Genomic DNA, 20,939 nt, shown 5'->3' with positions numbered 1-20,939 from the left:
CACAATGTTTATTTTTTAAAGACCGTTATTAGCAGATGCTGTTTTCTTGTTTAAATATCAAGTTTCCGATGTGTAAATTACACGTAAATACATGCAAATGATCTTCTATCTCATCCTGTGACACATGGTGCTCTTATTGGGACTGCTGTGGCCTCTCTGATGTCAGCAGTCATGGTGTGGCTGAGTGTGTGTGTTGGTCAGTTAGCTCAGTAGGAAAACATCTGGTCTCCAGAGTGCGATCTCATGAGTCTGAGTCTCCCTCATGGTGAATTACATTTTGATGTTTTATACACCCAAAAATGACATTTGTTTTTTGTTCGTTTCATTTTGTTCTCAAAAATGATCAATGAAAAAGAATATGAGAAGTTCAAGAAGGATACTGAGGAACATCATCATGGCCGCCCGCACAGCTTTTCAGTAAATGTTCTGTCAGTGATTATTCAACATTGTTTTCAAGAATCTTATTTTTAAGACATGATGTGACACTACAGTTAAACATCAGACACCGACAGTAAAGCCAATGGTTATTTGCTGAGAGGCTCAAGTCATCAAGGCCCAGAACACCTGATGTTTTACCTTTAGTCTTAAATGCTTTAAAAGATGACAGCTGCCTTTGGTGCAGGCTTCTTCAGTTCTAAAACCTGATGGAGAGTCACAGTTTAGTGGAGGTGTCACCCTGGATGTAGTCCTGAAAGATGATAAACCACCCTGTAATTATGTGAGTCATTAAAGGCCACACATCCAGGGGACAAACCCCCAAAAACAATTCAATTTATATAGTGCCAAATCACGACAAGAGTTGCCTCAAGGTGCTTTATATTGTAAGGTAAAGACCCTACAATAATAGAGAGGAAACAGAGAAAACCCCAACAATCATATACAAGCACTTGGGTGACAGTGAAAAGGAAAAACTCCCTTTTAACAGGAAGAAACCTCTGGCAAAACGAGGCTCAGGGAGGGGCAGCCATCTACTGCGACTGGTTGTTGTGGTCGTGGCAGACCAAAGTGACTGAACAACTCTCAGGACTAGAGCAGGGCGATATGGCCAAAAATATTTATCACGATATATATTTGAAAATTTGCGATAACGATATAACTGACGATATAATTGATGCGAGACAAAATACAACTCCACAACATTACTAGCGCAAAAAGACAACCTTCCATTTATTTTCACTTAAACAAGAAGCTGGTTTTTATGTACATTAAAGCTTTATAAAAATGTAACAGTGCAAATGCAAATTCCTTGCTGAAAGTTTAACCAAAAGGCATTTCCAGTAGAAATGGGCTGACATATCCTGAGCATAACCATGTATAATATCCACTGAAGTTAAAAAGAGGTGCTTTGCAACATTAAACTGCAGTGTGCAGTACGTATTTTTCGGACCATAAGGTGCACAGGATTATAAGGCACATTAAGCGAAACAAAGCAGTCAGATAAATCAAACTTTATTAAACTCATTCTTCTTGCTTCCTCCACTTCTGTACCATTGATTCATTAATGTTGAATTCTCTGGCAGCTGCTCTATTCCCATGTTGTTACAGTATATTAATGACTAACCTCGTATTGTGGATGGATTATCTCAGTTGTTCTCCTGACTGAAGTTTGGTCCGTTTACAGCATCCTGCCATGCGATTGCATTTGTCTCTAACTATCAGGAACCTTAACGTTAACTTTTATAAGTGGAAAAGTGTTAGTGTTCATCCTCCAGCTTCACTGTTTATGTTATGCTAACATAGCTGTGTCGCTAGCGATCACGTAGCACATCATTATATACCAGCTAGCCCAACTTCAGTAACCCTATAAACGTCACTGCTGTTTAGTTTCCTGTCTTCATTTATGTTGGAAGTGATAGCAGAGCTGTACGTTTGAATTTTTTCAGAAATCTCTCAGTCAGAACATGCAATATCATGCTTAGGTAACTAGCGAGCTAACGTCCGCTAGCTTCCTGCTAACTTCTAACTCCGTTAAATGTAATAAATTTTGTTTTCATGGATGCCTGGAAGTTAAACTTCATAGTTACACCTGGTAAAGCAGCAATGCTGATCGTTTTATTAAAGATGAAAGAATTTAGACAGTTTTTAACTCTCAGTGATGCTGCAGTGTTCGTTTGACCTGAAGTATAGGAGTTTAGGACCCAGATTACTCCCAGATTTAAGAGCATCTTAGTCCGACAAATACGACAATAACGACGGCCGCTTGCATGTTCTGCAAAAAAATGTGCTTTGTTGTGTATCTGACGGACAAACACCAAACCAGTTCCACATCACTGAAGTTGCACCACTTTTACAAACCAATTCTGGTTCATCCGTTTCACTCAACAATCGGCCATGTGCGTATGAAAACAAAGGCACTGCGCATGCGCGTTTTAGTCATATTCTATCGCGATATTTCATTTTCCTATCGTTGCCTAACATTATACCGGTATTACCGTGAACGGTATAATATGACCCAGCCCTACTCAGGACCACCTAAAAACAGGCCAAAACCTGAGACTCTCCATCAGTTTTGGAACTGAAGAATCCTCGTGGATGAGAGCTGAAATGTCTTCATGAATCAAAAAGAAGTCCTATTGCCTTTAGCAATGAAAAATGTCCTGGATGCGGAGAAGCTACGCAAAACTCTTTACTTTTACTTTGATGCACTTTGAAGTCCTTAATTTTGCTCAAGGTCAGAGGTCATGTTCTCTGAGCAGCAACTGTAAGGATTAAGGTACAACCTACAAGGCTTTTCAGGAGACTTTAGTTTTTCTTTCACATCTAACCTTATATTCTTTGGAATGAGAGAAAAGTTAGGGGTTTAGGAGTGGGTACTTATCAGTTTTAAAATCTATCTACGGTTAAATTAACATACGAGAACTTTATTAACATTATTTACATCAGGTGCACAACACAGTTCAATGTGAGCTGCAAAATGATAAATGTAAGATAAAATATGTGTTCACTGGTATTTCAGTGTGCAACAAGAGTATGTCTACAAACTGAAACCTGAGAAAGTGAGAAGCTTCCTTTTTAGATCCAAAAAGTGTACTTACATCATGCAGAGGCATTTAGTTTCTATTTAAGCGCTCACTGGACTATATTTGCACACGTGGGGGGCTTTTTTGACTTCTTAATTAGAGGCCTTCAAATCTGGGAGGCACCATGAAATCCTACCGGGATGCACAGCGCATCCCAGAAAGTTCCCAGAGTGAAACTAGAAGGGTTTGTTTCTACAGCATGACTCACATAATCTGTCAGGGAGCACCGAGATCGACTCCAGACAAAAATAATGAAACACGTTCATTTAGATGACTGTCGATTCCCGCAAAGACTGTTTTCTTAACTCACGTGGGAGCTTGTAAACCTTCTGCTTGGCTTTTGTCATGTTTACTTTCATGATCAAAATTGCTATGAATCATTATTTTCTTATAATTTATTGTTTTTTCCATCTAAACCAGAGCAAAATCCGCCACAACTGCCCGTACAATGATGTAAAACAGAGCAAAGTACTAAAATCTCAATTGCTGACACAATTTGCCCACAAAGCCCATTTAACAGAGGCTCTGCAGTTTTAAATCATGCTGTATAATCTCACCGATTTGTCATGGACTCTTAGATGTTCTTGTTCTCTGAGCAGGCTACACTGGCTTAAAAGTGCAGACTGACAATCGATTTTTGACTTTGGAAATAACAGAAACGTCATCACAGTGAGGCCCTGCAGCTGGGTCGGAGCTTTCTGTCCAATCACGTAAGCTTCTTCATCAGCTTAAGTGTTTTTCAGCATCAGCCTTTTATGGTGACGTATAGCAGATGAGAATCCTCGATGTTCAGAAACGTGCATCTGTGTAATCTCATGACAAACGGGAACGCTCATTGGATAAGAAAGCTCATGTCCATATACAACTGGAGAGATCCATGATGGCTTCTAAATGGATCGGGCGCTCTTCCCAAAGCCACAGTAAGAAAGTAAGAAGAAAAGTTCAACCAGTAAATATTTGATAAATAGCTTAAACAATGATTTTGCTAATTATTGCTGGAAAAACAATTCAGAGTGGACCTATTGTGTTTTTTGTTTTTTTAACTCTTAGACTCCACTAAAGTAGCTCTCCATGATTAACAGTCAAAGTAATCTTGATTTAACCTTCTCCTGGTCCTTACACTGACTCAAACAAGCTCTACTCCCTTTAAGGCCAAGCTTCACTCATTAGTATGACTAGCAAATGTGGTGCTGTTGGGATCTGCCCTTATATGGTCAATGTTGAGTCCTATACTACTGGTCTGACAAAGTTTGGAGCTAACTGGAGTCCCTTCTAGCTAAGTTGGGAAGGAAGTTGCTAGTCATAACTCACCTTCATCATTTAAAACTGATTTATTATCATCTAAAACTACATATTTTGTTTTTGAGCAGTTTTGCAGTATTTGCAGGTCAAAATAATCCTTTTCATTATATTGGACCGTGGTGCAGATGTTTTAGTGCCCTGAACACCTCCATTTAAACCAGCGTTCTCCTGATTAGAGCAGAAGGTTTGAACAACAGGTGCGAGTTCTGTGCCTATAGCAGAGGCTGTGTGCCTGACACGCTCATAACAGGGATATCCAATCACAATGACCACATAAAGAGCCAGGATTAGAAAAAGCTGTCAGAATCAAAGTCTTTAGAGCAGTACGAAGCTTGAGCGTTAGGTCGCAGGTGGCATCATTTAAAATTTTGACCATGTTTAATACTTGCATCCCGCACTGTAAGAGCATATATGTGACAGAAAATAAGAAAAGCACAGCAGGATCCCTTTAACGCTCTGTAGACTCGTGTTTCAGCGCTACACATGTGATGAGCTGTGACACAAGTCGCGTGGAATGTTCTCATATGTGTGGAAACCAAACACACTTTGCTTGATAAGCATAAAAGCCATGTGCTTGTCCATCAGGACGATGTCCAGCACCGTCCCCCGTAAACAACTCTCCTGGGCCACGTGGGAAGAAGTAAGACTTCCATATTGGGTGTGAAAGCGTGGAGCCCGGAGCGCTCAGGCTGGGCTTTACCTTGTTAGGAAGTCGGTGCTTTGGAGAATAAACAGAGCAGAAATGTTCCTGCTGGAGGGAGGAGAGGAGGGAGAGGAGGAAAGCAGCACAGTGATGAGGAGGGATGGAAGATGAGGAGAGAGAAGATACTGGAGAAAAAAGACATCTGTGCAGAGGATGAGTAATAGAGCGGGGGGGTGCAACAACTGCTCATATCAATCATTGAGAAGATGAGAGGACAGCAGGGATGGAAGTCGATCAAAATGAGGAGATGATGACGAGTGTGGAACGCCGGCTGCTATCTGAGTCTGGGTCTGTGGTATGCTTTACGACGTCGGAGGGAGGGGGAGAGAAGGGTTATAAAGAGGCGGGTGATTTCCTTCCCCTGGTCCCTTGGAATGAGCGTACAGTCCCACAGGGCTGGGCTGGACCCCTTTACAACACAATCAGAGGGGCAGGGGTTGGAGAATTTCCTCTTCCTCCACCCTCCTCACTCTCACTCTCTCCGTCCTTCCTTTTTTCATTTGCTTCCCATGCACAAACACATGAGCACCAACACGTGTACATATGATGCGCTAACATACACTCTACATCACTCGTGTGTGTACACACACCAAATCCCCTGAAATCAGTTTTACACCTCTTTTTACACTGTAAGCGAAGCTACAAGATAAAACGTGAAGGTGGATGGATGGGTGGGTTTATTAAAGTAAAAACAAGAATGTCTTTGTCGTGCTAAATGACACACTACTTGCCCAAGTTTGAAACATTTTGGACTGGTAGGCATTTCCAGGTCCTATTTTAACCAAACATGAGTCACGAGCCATTCATCGTGAATCTCACTGCTTGGAGGTCAGTAAACAGCCTTGTGATGCATTAACACGGCCTTAACACACGGCCTGATCCCAACGTGTCAGGGGGACAAAAATAGCAGCACTGTGTGCAGGAAAGTCTCACAGTGACAAGAAACTTTTGGGGACAAAATAATCATTTTGAAAGCTTCATGAAAAAAAAGAATCTTGGAATCTCAATTAGGTGTTTTGTATTTACATAAAATATTCATGAACAAACACACTTTTAAAGCTGCAGTGTTTAAAAAGAAAGGTCTCCCACAACATTACACCTTTTACTTTTTTATATCAGGTAAAATTAAAATTGCACCACTGCATCTTCTGTGGGGTTTGTCACTCTTTATACTCCCTTACTTCATGAGAGGAGAGTATCACAGAGACATAAATTCTGAAGCTTGAAAAGAGAGGCCAAAGTAGGCTCAGGAGATCGGGTTCCCCCTCAGACCGCTCAAACATAATTATGGATTTTTTTAATTGTTTATTTCTTTGGCCAAAGACATTTAAATACCCTCCCCCCACCACTCAAAAAACAAAACAAAAAAAAAAACCAAACATGTTTTCTACCCCAGCTTCAACTCCATTTATAGGTTGTAAACACCAAGTGTGTTTGAATTGGCATCTCTGGGTGTTTTTACTTGAAAGAATGTCTACTCAGTGGTTAGAAACCCACACATGTGGTAATGTTTTTTTTCCCCTGTAAACACTGAAGAGACGGGACTTTCAGTGTTTATGATGAAGATGTCTAGCAAATGCAGGTGGGATATATAACATTTAACCTGCTTAAAAATATATATTTTCCATGTAATTATGTGCAATATGTGGAGAAAAACTGCCGAATCTCGCTGTTAGTTTGAATTATTTTTTCCAAGCAATGTCATCCAAATAGCAATAAAATAGCAAAAGTAATAATACATGCTGTGTTGCATAATTAACTGCATTAAATAAACAGAATCATCCATAAGCCAACCACTCATTTTGGAGTTTGTCTTAAAAACTGAATATTGTAGACAAAACAATTATCTTGTCACAAAAGTGACTCCACAGACGACAGCATTAAATCTTCTATTGTTCCAAACGCTTGAAAACCTGCAGTAAATTTCTTAATTTCATCACCTGATCCCTGTTGCGTGGTGCAAAGAATGCTATGAATGTGTCTACACATGCACTCTGCTTGCACCAACCTGCAGTGCACTTGCTGCATTTTCTGTGTACTGTAGCATTAATGTCAGTAATTATCGGCACCCAGCCACCTCGATCCATCTTTTGACTCACACAGGGTGTCATCATTCAGCCCACATGTTTTCCCGAGCTAAAATCCCTGCCTGTGCTGGGTTTCTGCGGGTAAAGCCCCACCTTCATTCAGCTGCTCAGGGTTTCTTAACTTGGGAGATCCCCACAAACATTGCAGGGGAGTTGGATAAATCCTGAGCAAGAGTTCCCATGGACTCAGATCTGTGTCATGAGTTTGCTTCTTCCTGACAAAACAGGACTTCTGTTTGTTTACTCTTGTGTCTGGTTGTGTGTGTTTCACTGTGAGTATTAGTCTGACTTTGTTTTGTTGAAACAGCTGTTTCCCTAAAACAATGTGCAGCTATGGAGAAAAAACACAGGAAAACACTCAGGATTTAAGTTTCTGTAGAAGAATTCTGGAATTTTACAGTCTGCAGCAGATGTAGTGTGAAACAAAGACCTCTGCTGCCACCTGGTGGTTGCTGAAGTCCCTGAATCTGCCATGTTTTTCAAAACGTTGAGGTTTTTTTTTTGTTTTTGTTTTTAATGGTGGCTCATGAAAAGGGAGGCGTCCAACTTTTTGTCGGACTGCACGGCGCTTTTATCAATTGTCTCACATCTGGTAAGAAATGTGTGCCTCAAAAAGTGACGTGCTGATCTGTGCATCCCTTCTGAAACCCCACAGATGAACACAAACTCTTTGCTCTTCAATTTGTTGGGAGCTGGTTACCCTAATCATGACCCAAGGAGCCACAGTTTGTTGGAATTTTCTAAAGTGGTCCTGAGCAGCAGTGCTCCAGGCTTTCTGAAGCACTTTCAAAGGTTTTCTTGGACAATGGCAGCTTTTTCTCCAATTTTCAGTCCAGTTTTGCACCTGATTATTTTCAGAGGAATGATCCTTTGTTGGTTAAGACTTAGGAATCAGTCAGGCATAAATTTGGCACCTAAGTCGAGGGATGAACCACTGTTATGGTTACAAATAACAGACAAGTTAGCAAAGAATCAATTTTAAAATTGCATCTTAAGGCTTTGTTAGTAGCAGCCTGTCACAAAACACATGACATGTTCACATTTCTTTGGTTGCATCTACAAAGCTGAAAACTCGTATATCTCAGTATGGTGTGGAGTGTGGGAGACCTTAAAAAAAAAAAAAAAAAAAAAAACTATCTACAGCAAATGAACAGTATCTGAAAGTCATGTTCTTAAGAAAGAGTATAAAGAAGAGGGAAAAAAATCCAGGAAAGACACGACACAGGACCTGAAAGAGTCTTCTGGATCTTCAGTTGATCCATTTGATGTTCACTGAAGCTTCATCAGAAGCGTCTCAGTGAAAGGACGGCTGTGAAGAAGCCACTGTTAAGCTAAGTTCACTTCATTAAGCTAAGGGAAACGGGGAGAAAAGGGTGGGGTATGCCAAATTACACATTAGTGGCAACAGGTCTGGTCTGTCGGAGTGATGTGTCCAAATTTGAAATTTTGTGGTTAAAATTGTGGAATCATCATTCGTCAACACTGATAAAATTGTGAACATCACACCATCAGATTTTGATCCACCATGCAATACCATCTGGAAAGCATCTGATTGGCAACAGCTTCATTTTTCAGCACAGCAATGACCCCAAACACGCTGCCAGTGCAGCAAAAGCACACCCGGATAGAAAAAACACACACTGGAACACTATCAGTCAACATTATTGAAGCAGCTTGAGATCATCTTGACAGAGAACAGAACAAAAACGCAGAAACATCCAAAGAAGAGCTTTGAATGTCTTTCAAGAAGTCTGGAGAACTATTCCTGAAGACTATTTGAAATTACAATAAGATGCCTCAAAGGGTTCAGGCTGTGCTGAAAAATCAAGGTCCTCATACTAAATATTGACTTTCAAGCTTGTTAGAATTGTCTAAACCCTGTTTTTGCCTTAACACGTAATATAAGAAAATAATGGGCATCTGAAGACTTTAGCGCAGTAGTGTAAATAATGAAAAGTGTATCACGTATCATGTTCTATTCAGTTAAATTTAAAACAGCATAAACTCATCAGGGATTCTTTTACCTCTTTTTACAGCCAGGCTCGCCCCCTGCTGGCTAACATAAAGAATGTCAGTATGTCAGGGACAGATTACATTCAACTGAACAGCATCAGATACGGTTGTAATGTTTCCATCAATCCAGCTGGTGGCTCCCTGACTGCATGAACTGATTCGTAGAGTTCACCGGGGACTGGTTTGTTTCCTTGTCTATTTGAACAACAAGCAATGTGCGCAGATTTCTTAGAACTGACAAGAAGCTAATCAGATGTGAGTGTTACAGAGTGTGAAGGTTTCAGAAGAAGAAACTAAATCCGTACAAAATCAACCCCGTTGTTTCTGACAGCGCAGAGAGCCCATGTGCCTGATCACTGCTCACTGAAAATCATTGTCCCATCAGTTTAGCAGATTAGTATAACGACATCTGACAGGGAGACGGTTACTTTCCATCATCTTCATCAATCTGCTCTCCTCGTTAAGCCAATGACTTCTGTCAAAGCACGGCATCACAGTGTACATTTGATGTGAACTTGGGCACTTGCTGCACAAACTGAAGTAAGATGTTACTCTGCTGGTGAGTAATGAGCCCATTTTGACACGATGCTGTAACACATGTTTTCACAGCCTAAGAATTTCTTAGCATCAGTGTACAGCTCCACGTGCAGGCAGTTCTAATTGTGCGTGCATGTGCGCATGTTTGCTTGATGTGTGATAAGTGTGCATACTTGATGTGTGAGACGTGTGTGCGTGTGTTTACCTTCACTGGGGTTTGCTACATACCAGCTGTGTGAGCTAAGCGGTCAAGAACAGAGCAACGATAACCTTCACTCTTGGTAACTTTCACCCTTGGTAACAAACACACACACACGCACCTGCTATAGTAGATTTTCTCTGGTCTGTGGAGAGGACCCGTGTGCGGTCACAAAGGAGTCGCAGAGCTAGACTCTTTGCAGAAAAGTGCTTCTTATCAAACCTTCACCATTTTCTAAAAAATATTTTGGAGCTGCAGAAGTTTTATTAACTGCCTATGACTCTTCTGCCAAATTCTCAGTTGGATTTTACCTTTTAAGGGCACAATAGCAGCTCTAATGTACTACACACGAACATCTCTGTGAAAGAATATAAAAGCCAGTTCCTGCCTGCAGGCCCACCAAAACAGACGGCCTTTTTTTTTTTCTTTTGTTTTGTTTTTTTAACTGGAAAATTTCGGCCCTGACCTGCGTCAACATGCTATTGTCGAAGTAACTAACACCTTGTATCTTAGCAACTGCTGAAGAGAGAGGAAGTGGAGGTGCTCCTGCCATTACGCGACCATGTGACTGGAGAGTGTTGGTAAACAAGAGCAGAAACAGGGAGGGAGGTACTGCAGGGCGATGGGAGTGGAGGTTTTGTTCTGAACAACCATTTAACACATGTTGGGTAATCGGCTTATTCACGATCTGGAAGAGAGTCCGATGAGAACACCGAAAACAATCCTCATGTCTGTTTGGTTACATGTGCAGAAACACGGGAAGCAGGGAGGAAGCAGCTGGCCCGCCTCCATCGAAATGCAGCAAAATGTGCACAATCAGCACCTAAAGCTCATTACCGTTTGCCCAAAAACCTCTTTACACTGAAGCGGTGTTATGAGACACACTGACACTTACATTTGTCTATTTTGTGTCCACAAGGTCTCCAGCTGACTACCTTTGTTCAGATTTCAGCACTATGCTCATCAATTCTGATTGTCTTTTGATCCTTTGACCTTCAGATTTGTTTAGCAAAGCGCACGAGATGTTTTTAGAACTAAAAACACATGTGCAGGTTTTTAAGCTGCTGACATTAGAAGGACAAAGTCATTTGTGGTTTGGGTGCAGCACAATAAGACTGCTGGACCGCCACGTCCTGCATTAGCAACATGCTTTTCCTGTTAGGTGCTCGTCAGTGCTGCATAAGGACAAAATTAAACATTTTCATTAGATATGGTGGTTGTTTAGACTTTTACTGCCACAAGACGCATTTTAAAACTATGTGGGAACGATTTACAGAATGGTGTGCTCTGTTTTTGCACAAAAAGGAATGAGATCACAGATACAAATGGCAGAAATGAGCTTCCTCCAAACAGTGTGTGTTCAGGATTCGAGTTAGAGTAAGGAGAATCATAGCTAGGTATTCTCTTTATTGCTGTCGGGCAGACGACATAGGGGGATGGCTGCGTGGACTACCAGATTAAAGGACAGCTTTTATTGTCAAGCTATCAGACTCCTCAAAAGCAACACCTGACATTTCCAATGGATAGATGGAAATTTTATGTGCTGTACGTTTTCTGAACGAGACAATAATCATGCTGCCAATAAAGGTCATTTAAAAAAAAAAAAAAAAAAAGAAACCATAGGTTATAACAGCAGCTTTGTTTTCTGTAGCAGCTCTGTCTCACTTTTTAATCATCTTTAACCTGATACTGTCCCACTGTATTATGTGAAAGAAAGAAAGAAAGAAAGAAAGAAAGGCATCTTTTCACACAAGCGTCTGAAGACGTTTCACCTCTCATCTGAGAAGCGCCTTCAATTCTAAGGTCAAATGGTAGGGAATCGCAGATTTAAGCCCTACAGCAAATGCATACCTTGAAACTAAGCTTACCCTAATGAAATCAACAGATTATGTATTTAGATTTTACACATGAGAATACACTTTTCAAGTGTTTCCAAAGCCCGAGCTCTTAGCTCTCTTAAAATCAGCTGAGTGCTTCTTTAAGACTAAATACTTTAAATGTATCTGGGTACCATATTCTGCATCCTTGTCTCGTTGCTTCTAGTTTTGGCAAAATGGGAATTTAATGAATCATATGACATGGAGACAAACGAGGGAAGAGAAAAACGGAGACTGCTAGACGTCTGCTGTCTGAGCAGACAGCTGTCTCCTGTTCACTTTGTGTTGTCATCGTAAATCTGTCTCACACACACACACACACACACACACACACACACACACACACACACACAGCCAGATACAAGTAGGGGAAGAGAATTATACTGAGGTAAATTAAATCAAAATAGAGTCCAGTGAAGCCTTGCCATGATGGTTTAGTCCTCTAATAAATCATATCTTACAGGCGGTGGTCCCAGGTGCTGTCCTGTGTCAGTTTATGAGAACACTTAAGGGCTGTCTCCACACACAAGTGTATGCTGTTTAACCAAAACAGACTGACAGCAGCAGTGAGTGTGCGTCACATAGAAATACATCTTTTTGGGGAATGATTTATCATTTGCTGATCACTGCAAAGTGCACCAATGGAGATCTTTGTGGCATTTTAATGGAATTATTTGGCTAATAACAAGGTTTGCTACAGGAGACTGTTCATTCAAGAAGGCTTCTACATCAGTTTTTTTTTTTTTTTTTTTGAGTATTTTACTTGTCTGTCAATTAGCACTTATTAGCAATAATCTATGTATATTGCCATACACATGTAGTTTGCTTACTAAGATTTGTAGAATTAGCTAACTTAGCCTTCCACCCTCTCATCCAACAGCAGTGTTCAGGCTTGTAAATGTAGCCCAGAAACATTTTTTTGAACAGTACGTGTTGTTATTGTTGCGTAAGCAGCAGATGCAAGTTTGCTCCTGTGAAATACAGCATCCTATGCGGAACATGAAGGCTAATGTGAAGATTTAATTACATAAATTATCCCACCAAACACATTCAGAACACCTAGAAGCACGAGTTAGATCAGAGGATAAAGCAGGTGTTGAAGTTCAATTATTTTCTAAGCCTTTTATGATCCCGGAAAAGAAGACTTTACTGTACCAGCATAATCTGCTCCTGCATCATTTTTCTTTATACTTGCAGTAGACGCAGTCACCTAAAGACCTGCTCTAGTATCGCAACTGAGGAAAAGATTGTGCTCTTCTTCTGCTCTATTTGTTATGTAATAGGAGATATAACCACACCTTACAGTATCCTGAGCTTTTGGCACTTTTTTAACATGAGCATTGCACAATAATATGTTAGACTGCCTTTGAGGAGCTGATAAGATACCAACAAACAAGTAATGTTCATGTTTTTCTAAGCTTCATCAACCAATCCTGTGTCAGTTTTGGGAAGATGCAAACTAAATATCCCCCCCTACTGTGTGCCAACCCACACATCCAGCCTTTTCCGCATGGATTCATTTGACGTTATCGGAGTGAAAACAGGCATTTCCACAACAGCACGATGTGCCAAGCAGGCCGAGGTCATATATTCTTCCGTTTTTGTTTTTGTCCTGCTCTGCACACTGGACCGAAAAGATTTACTGCGTCGAAACGGTCAGAAAACGGTGACCACATTAACGTCGGTTACTCCGTCTCAGCTTCTTTCCTGCGATTGTTTGACGTTTTATGTTATAAGCCTATCGCAGTAGTTTCAGGTTTAAAAAAAACTGTAAAAACATAAAAATAACCTCAGAAGGGTCCTGGCTATGTTAGTATATCCATTTAACACAGAGACACCCTGCAGTGTATATTTTTAAACATGCCTCCATCTTTATTCTATTAATAATGACTGCACCGATGGAACGATGCGAATCAATCAGCCGTCAGTCAACCACATTGTCTCTTTAGTAAACACCATTAAGGAAATTGAGAAGCTGTTAACCTTTAACCCTCCTGGAGCTTCTTCTGCCGTCCTCTGTCACTTAACTGACTAAATCCCGGCACAAAGGCGACCCCAAGTAACCTTGGATGACCTCTCATTTAGACCACTGACGGATGTGTAACAGATATTGCCTTCAATGTTTTCCTGACTGCAGCAGTTATTATTACCATCCCTGTGTGCCTGTTAACTCTAGCTCGGGGAGATTTAAGTGATCAAACAGAGTTTAGATTAGGAGTCTAACGAAAGTGTTTTGCAGCCTGTTTCCAAAAAACATAATGCAATCATTTGTAAATAATTTTAATGCTATAGTTTAATGAAAAAATGCATGCAAGTAGCAAAAATGTATGCTCTTTTTCTATTTGAAAATTAAAAACCTGAAACGGTAAAGAATTTAGGGACGAGTCTGAAAGCCAGCGCTGAGTGGACTCAGGTGGTATTTTATTAAAAACAGACTTATTTCTAAAGTGGAAATCACCACAAGGACTCAGCAACACCTCTGGAACCCATCATCAGTGAACACAGTTCGCTGCTGAATTCTAATTAAAACTGTCTGGATTGATAATTTGCGTAAATTCTTATTAGTGCCTGAAGCTAAGTGACCTATTCCAACTGTTGTGAAGAAGTACATGTATAACATGTGCTGGTGGGGGCTTTGTAAGGTGTGTATTACACATTGTAAATGGGTGTATTTTAACCATAACTCAGTAGCTTTTGCTCAAAACCGTAACAAACAAGTGAAAGCAAAAACTTTCCAAGGAGTTTCCCCCCAAAGTCAGGTGTGTTTATGCCTCTGTAGTCGTGCCTGCCTGCTCCGAATATGACACTTCTTGGGACCTAAAAGTGGAAATGCTCCTTCAGGTGTTCGTCGTATATGTAGTTTCAGAAATGGTAACATGGTTCAGACTGTAGAAGCAGGGAATCAACTCAACTGTTTAGTATGAGGACTTCTGGACAAAATGCACACTAGTATGGATAACAAGATCTGCTTTCTTGTCTGAAAATCAAAGTATGTAAGTCTGACCAATCAAAGTGAGCTGAACATATTTTTGTTTGTCAACTCTCCCAGAAATGGTAGGTCAGACTGTATATGAACCTTGGACCCTGAAAATATTATCTTAACCACAAAAAAGGAGGATTAAGATAAGATCTCATATCTTACCGCCTTTTAACTACAAAACAATGCTTGGCTCGGCTCACGTAGGCAACAAACTGAAACTCTTTGAAATGCTTTCTAGCTAAGTGGTAATGAGTGCAAATATTAGACAATTTTTACAATTTTATTGTTTTGTTTTTATTGCTTTAACGTTATTATTGTGTCTAAAATAGGTCTCTTTTAAATGAGACTGAGTCTCAATGGGATTACCTGTATAAATAAAGGTTAAATTAAAAAAAAGAAAGATACTAAAGGTAGGCTCATCAACAAAAAACGTTAACCGAGCATAACTCTGCTTGAATTCTGTCATCATCACGAGGAGAGCTGCTGGGGTGAGTCCTGATGTGGGAGCTTCAGGACAGGTGACTGACCTCGGCAGATGAATCCGTCTTGGATGATGGTTTGTTTGCAGACGCTGCAGTGCTTTGCCTTCTTGAAAGTCTTCACCCGGAACGTGTGGGAATGAAGAGCCTCCAACTCCTCTGGCTGCAGTCAGGAAAACAACAACAAAAGACAAAAGAGGAGGAATGTTAGTTTAAAAAAAAATGTCGCAAGCTTCACTGAGTCCAGGTGGCGTGAGTCATTGAGCGGTATTTTTATGGCCAGAAGATCATTCAAAACACAAATGAAATCATTTTATAAGCTAGACAATACTGAATCTATAAAGTCAAACTGTAAATCATATATCAACCCTTACATTCATCTCAGGAGCAACCCCTCCTCCAGAGGCAAATCATTACAACTAAGTTATTTGTGCTTAAAAACTTTGCTTCAAAGTCCTCTAAAGTCCTCCCAGGAAGTAAAGCTGTGGGGGTTTAAGCTGTCAGAAGCAAACAAAAAACGAAAACACTGTCTTATCTCCTGTTTTTCTTTCTTTCAACCACCTCCTACTCCTTTCTCCTCCCCACATTTGACCTGTCATCTCTTTGCCCTCCTTTGCAGGTGTGTTACACAACTCTGGAGAAACTTTATCTCCCAGGCCTGTTAAACATCCCCGAGTGTCTGTCTGCAGCCTGCTGTTTTTCCTTCACCATGTACCATCCAGCGTCCAGCCCTTTTCCTGTCGGCTTTGTAAACGCAATTTAAGGTCGTGACACACACCAAACACAAAAGTGAGACCGACTCCTGCAGGGTCTTTGTGAGAAACGTGCGTCATATTTCCATAAGCCCCCCCCCCTCTCCCAAAATGTTCAATCATGGGAAACGTGACATAATTTTTGTTGTTTATTTGCTCAGCTGGTCTCAGTTTGTGTCTTAAGGGAATAACAGCTTAACGGATTATACTGTTAAAGACACTTTTGTATTTAATTAGAAAAGGCTGAAATGCATTGGGCAAGAACTGCAAAACAAACTTACACAACACTGACAGTATAGCACCATGTAATACCTCTGCAATCCTACTGAATTTTTCTCTGTAAACGTCTCCATGCACGTGTAGGGTTTTTTCATGCATCTAAGTGCCTCAACTCTACATACCTTCAGTACTGGGATGAAAGAGAGAAAATGGATGTGTTTTCAACACAGGAAGTGCCCGTTAGCATGGCGTTCAGCCATGAGGCTTCCATTAAGAGTGTGTGTCTGTGTGTGTGTGTGCGTGCACATGCCGGACAGGACTAAGTGACCATGTGGTTGGCATATTGGGGGACTTCTTGTACAGGAATTCTCAAACTAGAAGACCACAGAGACATATTGAGCATGTTAGAAGGAAACTCAAGTAGTTCCCTCTCTGAAAGAGCTGCCAGACCACCAACCATCACAACCTTAAAACCACTAATGCCCCCCTCCGTTTTTATTCTTCTCAGTCCAAACAGAAATCTTGTTGGAAGGCAGCGGAGTGAGAAATGACAGCACAGGAATAACGCTTCAATTATAAATCAAACTAAGTATCTGTTGGACTAAGTGTGTAGTCTGTTCCCATTTAACTGCTCTACAGTAAAGCTAACTGGTCATCAAAGTGCTACACTCCCTGTAACAACAATAGCTGTAATTTCTTTGCACTGTTAGCTATGTAATTCCAGAGAGGTTTGGATTTACATGGTTTGGTTTTTAACAGTCTTTTCTAGATTTGTTCTGGTCTGTTTTGTACAACTAATAGGCAACATCAAAGGCATCATGGGAATTGTATGATTAAGCTTTCTTGGAACTTGATTTATATTAGTGATTGCAGCTGTCTGAGCCTGGATTTCCTCAATGCAATGTCATCTGGGAAGCAGTAAAAACACATGCAGGTAATATTTCAGGTTACTCTCTAATATAACATTGAGTTCAACACTGCAAACGCTAAAATGACTCAACAAGACTTGACAAAGATTTAAAACCGGGGTCAGTGTTTAGGTATGACAGGTCTACAACATTTCCTTTAAAGGGCAAAAGCTGTTATTCTTGCACTTCCATGGACTCGGCGAGGAATGTTGAAACTTGTTGATGTAGTTTTTTTACGATTTATCAGCATTTCCTGTCATACAGGCCCAATAGTATCATCCATTAAATATGGCTGACTGGCACAAAGACAGATGCAATTTTTTGGGTGTGAAACCTGAAGCCAGTGCAGAACTGCATGAAGCCTGCATTTATAACAGGCATCAGGGGTGGCAGAAACATCTATTGTCCGACAGAAGTCGGAAAACAGCCTTCAGCCTTGACCCTTAGTAAACACTTTCCTGAAGAGTTTATGGCACCAATCAATAACTTCTTGTCATATTAATAGAGTCCTTTTCGCAAATATTGGTCATTCTAGGCATCAGACAAGAACATCATCCAGGATATGCTCAAGAATTTGGGATTTACAAATCAAACAGCTTCACAGAAACATCCACACTTGCACGCACATCTGGGTTCAAAACGCTAAGATGTCAGTGATGAAAACACTCATCTCAAGTCTTGGGAACTCTACAGAAATACATGATTATCCATCCTGTCAACTTCCACATAGTGTTGAAGCAAAGATCCACCATATTAAAAGAAGTTTTAGCAAGATCGTAGTGTCAGTATGTTCTGGTAGCAGACATCTCTCTCCAGAGGTCTTAAAAAATAACATTCAAAAGGCTGGCACTGTGAATAAGGCTTTACAGCTTTACGATGCATTACACTTTCTCAGAATTGATGGTTTCTCTGATTCACAAGCTTATCCAGAGGTTTAGCAACTTAAACATACTCCAACAGCTCTATGCAGAACTTCACTCTTTGTTTTTCAGAGCCAGATGGCAACAGCAGGACAGCCGACCCTTCATTCCATCTCCCGACTACGCCTTGCCACAACATAATGTGATTAGCTTAATCTAGTTAGACTGAAATAATGACCATGGCTGTGCAGGATGCACCATGTTGGCAAGGGGGCTTTTCTGAGGAGGAGTGAAGGTCCCTGGTTGGCACTCGTATGTATCTTGCCAAGGCCCTGGCTGCCACCTGCTGGTTTAAGACTTTGGATATGGATTTAGACTTTGAGAGGCTGGAAAAGCGTGATATGTGGGTTTAATCGTATGCTCGGTCACAGTAATTCAAGCATGTCTAAGCTTTGCCAAATTACACCAAATTTAATGGACACTGATACTGCTGGAATGAGGCAGGGCGCAGATTACGTTTATACAGAAACACTGTTTTTACTTCCAGGCTGTTGGGGAATCAACTGTCAACATAAAGAGTCTATACTATCAGCAGGCAGGTGGCTGGAGGAACACCTGCCTTTAAATTGCTTTTTGTCAAATGTCTATTCTCAAACCACACAATCAAAAACAGTCATTAAGTCCTGTGGGGGCTACAATGACATCACCTGTTTTGGATGCAATTACCACAACGATACTTGGGAAAGGATGTGAGGCAGTAGTGCGCTCTTTAGTGAACTCTCATGTACTCTGCTTCCATTGGTACATTTTAAATTTCATTTAAAAAAAAAAAAAAATTATATATTGCATCATAACAATACAGTAAATTAAGCTAACAGTAAAAGAAAGCTCCCAGATGTCTCTAGTGAAATAAAAAAAAAATATGAAAAAAATTACAAGAACCTGTTTTTAAAACAAGCCAGAGTATCAAAACGTTAACATAAAGTAAAGCAGGTAACGTAAAAATAAATGGAAAATTAAATGTAACATACTACAAACCCAGGTGTCAGTTGCTGGGGGCGATGTGATCATCCTAATTCTCCCCACAAGTGAAATCCCATCACATGGTTATCCTCAATGAGAAGCCCATCATTTCCACTCAAGGGCTACAGGTCTTTGTGTCCTGTTTTCACTCAGATTTTGATGCACATCTCCACAGCTTCAACATTACATGACACAAAAGAACATCACTCAGTAGTTTTTTTTATTTTTGTTTGTTGGTTTTCTCATCAGCAAAAGTTCTACAGCGGAGCCAAAGCTAAAGGGTGACATGAAAATCCTGCAGACCACTGACTAGTCAGGGAGAAACACGACTAACGGGTGAAACACAGAACATCAAACTCGCTGGCTTCCTTTTCTAAAACCAGAGTTCATCTCTTTGCTGTGGCATACAGCCTCCCACCAAAAAAGCCATCATTGTTTTATCATCCATCATTTCTGTTTACACTACCTTTCTGTCACGTTGGCTTCACACACCTATGATGACCCGAGTACCGTCTGCAGTGGAATAGAGAAGTTTGGACTCCTTTAAAAGTAGATGCCTTCTCCATGCACAAGGAAATTCATTTTAATAAATTTGGGAGTTCCTGTGGAGCTATAATCATGAACTAGGGATGGTCATGATGGTTACGAATAGTCATTAAACTATAAAAACAAATCTAATCTAAATCTGTTTCCTGTCATAAGTAGAGGTATTTTATAAGTAGAGGTATTTTATAAGTAGAGGTATTTTTCTTCTCTCTTTAGTAATGAGACAATGTTTTGTAATTCCTTGTCTATAACAAACTCTCACTCTCTTCCTCTCTCTCTCTCTCCCTCTCTCTGACACACACACACACACACACACACACACACACACACACACACACACACACACACACACACACACACACACCGCTGCACTGTGTTAAACAGGCAGGATGTCTCAATCCAGGAGTCTATTCAGCGGCCTCTTTGACCACTCCTGAGCCTTCTCACACTCTCCCAGCCCTCTATCCATTCACACACCAGGACTTAACCAGTCAGACAGCCAGGGTGGGGGGTGGTGGTGGTGGTGGGGGTTGGAGGGTACAGGCGTCCACTGTTATGCCACTTGTCTTGTTTGTACATTTTTATTCTCTGACTTCTGTGGGTAGAGCGGTTAAAATGAGGCTGGAGGAGTGTAATGTGCATAGAGGATACTCGAGCTGAAATTCTTTTGACTTTGAGAGGTTTAAATTTGCAGTATCACTCGAGTGCCAAGTAGTCCAAGACATCCTCCTTCACACAGCCACACAAAAGAAAGAACTCCTCAACACGTCCGTCTGTTTGAGTCCGCTTGCCCTCACCAGAAATCTGCGCTTCAGTCGTTTAACCCCAAAATGTAAATACGGCGCGCAGCAATATAGCAGGACGCTCCCTTTTGTCAGCCCTTAATTGTTTCCGATCATTAGCGATGCACCCGGGGCTCTCAGACTTTGTTTATTGTTTCGGGGTGGAGTATATGGGGGATTCGACTGAGGATGATGAGGAGACCTATGGGGGTGGGGAGCACAGATCTGCAGAATTAAAGACGTCCCTCTGAGTGCGTTCATGGGATATGAAGCCCAAGCTGATCATTTTTTGTTTCAACCTGTAGCGGCCCATGCAAATGGACTCTGTCCCTCACATTTGCGTCACACTTCAGGCTCTCAAATGGACCACAAAGGAAGGAAATGGTTTCAGACAACCACCCGGGAACCCCGAAAGCTGGGGTCAGGGTGTACAAATACCCCCCCTCGTCAACTCAGGCACTGCAGCTCCTGGGAACAGACTCCCGTTCCCTTAGAGACGCACACATAATCTCCTGCCTAACACTCATTAGCACGCATGGGCAAAACAGGCGCTCTCGTGCATAAAGATGTGCAAATACGTACACACAGATGAACAGACCTCCTACATCACACATTCATACACATATGTGCAGAAATAACTGACCATCACTCA

General features: G+C 41.0%; 1 protein-coding gene across 1 annotated transcript in view; it reads right to left on the bottom strand.

The window, feature by feature from the left end:
* LOC120730942 (tensin-1-like) overlaps window positions 1–20,939 on the bottom strand; it is a 188,789-nt gene that overhangs the window by 112,678 nt on the left and 55,172 nt on the right. The window contains 1 exon segment of the mRNA XM_040027565.1: window positions 15,246–15,360. Within this exon segment, the coding sequence (XP_039883499.1) occupies window positions 15,246–15,360 (115 nt within the window).

The sequence above is a fragment of the Simochromis diagramma genome, unplaced genomic scaffold (genome assembly GCF_900408965.1).
Source record: "Simochromis diagramma unplaced genomic scaffold, fSimDia1.1 OVJJ01000343.1, whole genome shotgun sequence".
NCBI classification, from domain to species: domain Eukaryota; kingdom Metazoa; phylum Chordata; class Actinopteri; order Cichliformes; family Cichlidae; genus Simochromis; species Simochromis diagramma.
The sequence above is the reverse complement of the archived record's forward strand: the minus strand, read 5'-3'. Positions and strand labels throughout refer to the sequence as shown.